The following is a 2,108-nucleotide window of genomic DNA, read 5'->3' on the forward strand; positions in this document are numbered from 1 at the left end:
CTTCTAGTTCCTCGTCCAGTGTTCCGACTCCCACCAACAAATGACTCTTGCTGCCTGTCATTCGGTGTTGGCCGAAGACACTCAGCCAGAGTCTTCGTAATCAATGCAGAAACTCGGCAAGAAAATGTTTTTTGTATGTTGCCTATAGGCAACGCTCGTCAATAAAGGTTAAAGAGTGATTTTCTACTATCGAAGTCAATTCTACAAAAACTATACACAATTCAGTTTGAAGCTGACGGCTCGGACCTCCGTCATGTCTTCTGTCGGATGTGTGGACTTGGAACATTGACCATCCGTATGGAGGTGCACTTGATGTGTATACAAATTTTTTAATGTATTTTACACTATACAAACACAGCCCTGTGATAACATAAGGGCACTGAAATTTGTATAAATAAATTATGTATTATGGAAAACTCACCATTCCTGTGTCCTTCAGAAAAGGTTGACAACGGCGCTGCGCTGCTGCCTTCCTCTGAGGAACACGTCGTGTGGTGCCAGCACCTGGATGTCTCCTGGCTCCTCTGGCTCCTCTGGCTCCTCAGCTGGTGGCACTTCCCCACCATAATCGTCCAATGTCCAGTCGCCCGCGTCCAAGGTAATGTTATGGAGAGCGACGCATGCATAAACGATTCGCGCTGCTCTATCGGGGCTGTATAGCAGTGTCCGAAAGTGCTGCAAGCAGCGGAACTTACTTTTCAACACCCCGATACACCTCTCCACAACATTGCGCATGGATGCGTGCTCCCGGTTGTAGTGGCCTTCAGAGGTGGTGGCGGCATGGCTCCCAGGTACTGGAACAAGCAGCCATGGCTCGAGGGGATATCCTGAGTCTCCTATTACAGAAAAGTGACAGCTGAGTGCTGTGCCCTAGTTAGGGATACGCATTACGAATACTAACCAAGCAGATACTCGCCAGGCTGCAGTTGTGCGGCTAGGCGTGCACGCAGTGGATTATGCTGCCACACCCAAGAGTCGTGGCACGAACCAGGGAACCGGGGGTCCACAACAAGAATGCGAAGTTCCTCGTTGCACACCTGCAACGCGGAGCAATACAATATAGCTCTGCAGATATGCTCGAAATCCGTTTTGCCATTCATATGCAGAAAAGAGTACATGTACGCTGGTACAAGTAGCAGACTGTTTCAGCCATAGGCGTGCACAGGGTCTTGCAGTTGGGGGAGGGGCAATGCGCCTCCCCTTGTGCGCACGACTATGGTTCGCACTAATTGATAGCTGAATGAAAACTTGAGGCCCGATATTGCGCAAGAACACCCATACAAGCCAAAGCCAGCCCATGCAATGGATGTAAGTACTTCCGTGTTCAAAATGCTTCCATCGTATCTTCCCTACAGTGTATCTGTTTCTGCTACGACTGCTGCCCATTTAAAACACAATTTTGGAACGGCAGACGGATTATGCACACAAACACATGGCACTCATCATTACTCCCGACATGTCAGACTTCAACGAGCTCGTAAACAGTTCCCCGCATGTCCTCTTTTAATCGTTACATTATTAGTTATGCCCCCCAGCTTGGGCATTAAACTGAACAATTGCGACTATGGGCGAGTAAAAATGGCGACCACAGTTTGAAGTAAAACATTCCAACGGTGCTTACGACCATGACGTTTAGGGCGTAATAACCGTTTCTCGACATGGAAGCTCGCCGTGTCGGCCGGGCTGAGTCCCTCTGGCTTCATGATGGCGATCAACGTGCCGTCGACGCACGCTAGCACGCCTGGAATGGCGCCGCGTCGCGCAAACGCCGCCTTTGCCTCATCCTTGGCAGACGGTGCGAATGGAAAGTCCACCAACTTTCTCCGGGCAGACACGGAAATGATGGCCTCCGTCGCCTCGTGAATGGTGCTGCTCACGGCCGACTGTGCCATGCCTATGTGCTCCTCGCGACCAACGCTCCTCTGGAAGCTTCCGGTGCCGACGAATTGCAGCGGCCACAACACCTTCCTTTCTGTGGAAAGGCCACTCGCTCGCTGGCATCCACTGATAGGGTCAAGCTCGTCGCACAAGCTACGCACTGTTCGTTTGGACAGACGAAAATACTGCCGGAACTCTTCTTCCGTCAAGTCGAATGCAAACCGAATGCA

At 50.9% G+C, this 2,108-nt stretch overlaps 1 protein-coding gene across 1 annotated transcript; it reads right to left on the reverse strand.

Moving 5' to 3' along the window:
• Nucleotides 1–435: 435 nt before the first annotated feature.
• LOC140217360 (putative nuclease HARBI1) lies at nt 436–1,892 on the reverse strand. Its single transcript, XM_072287904.1, has 4 exons — nt 1,671–1,892; nt 902–1,037; nt 716–794; nt 436–652 (listed from the first exon to the last, which is right to left on the reverse strand). Exons 1-4 carry the CDS (start codon nt 1,890–1,892, stop codon nt 436–438), a joined length of 654 nt encoding a protein of 217 aa, XP_072144005.1.
• Nucleotides 1,893–2,108: the final 216 nt, after the last annotated feature.

Source organism: Dermacentor andersoni, chromosome 1 (assembly GCF_023375885.2).
Source record: "Dermacentor andersoni chromosome 1, qqDerAnde1_hic_scaffold, whole genome shotgun sequence".
Taxonomy (NCBI): domain Eukaryota; kingdom Metazoa; phylum Arthropoda; class Arachnida; order Ixodida; family Ixodidae; genus Dermacentor; species Dermacentor andersoni.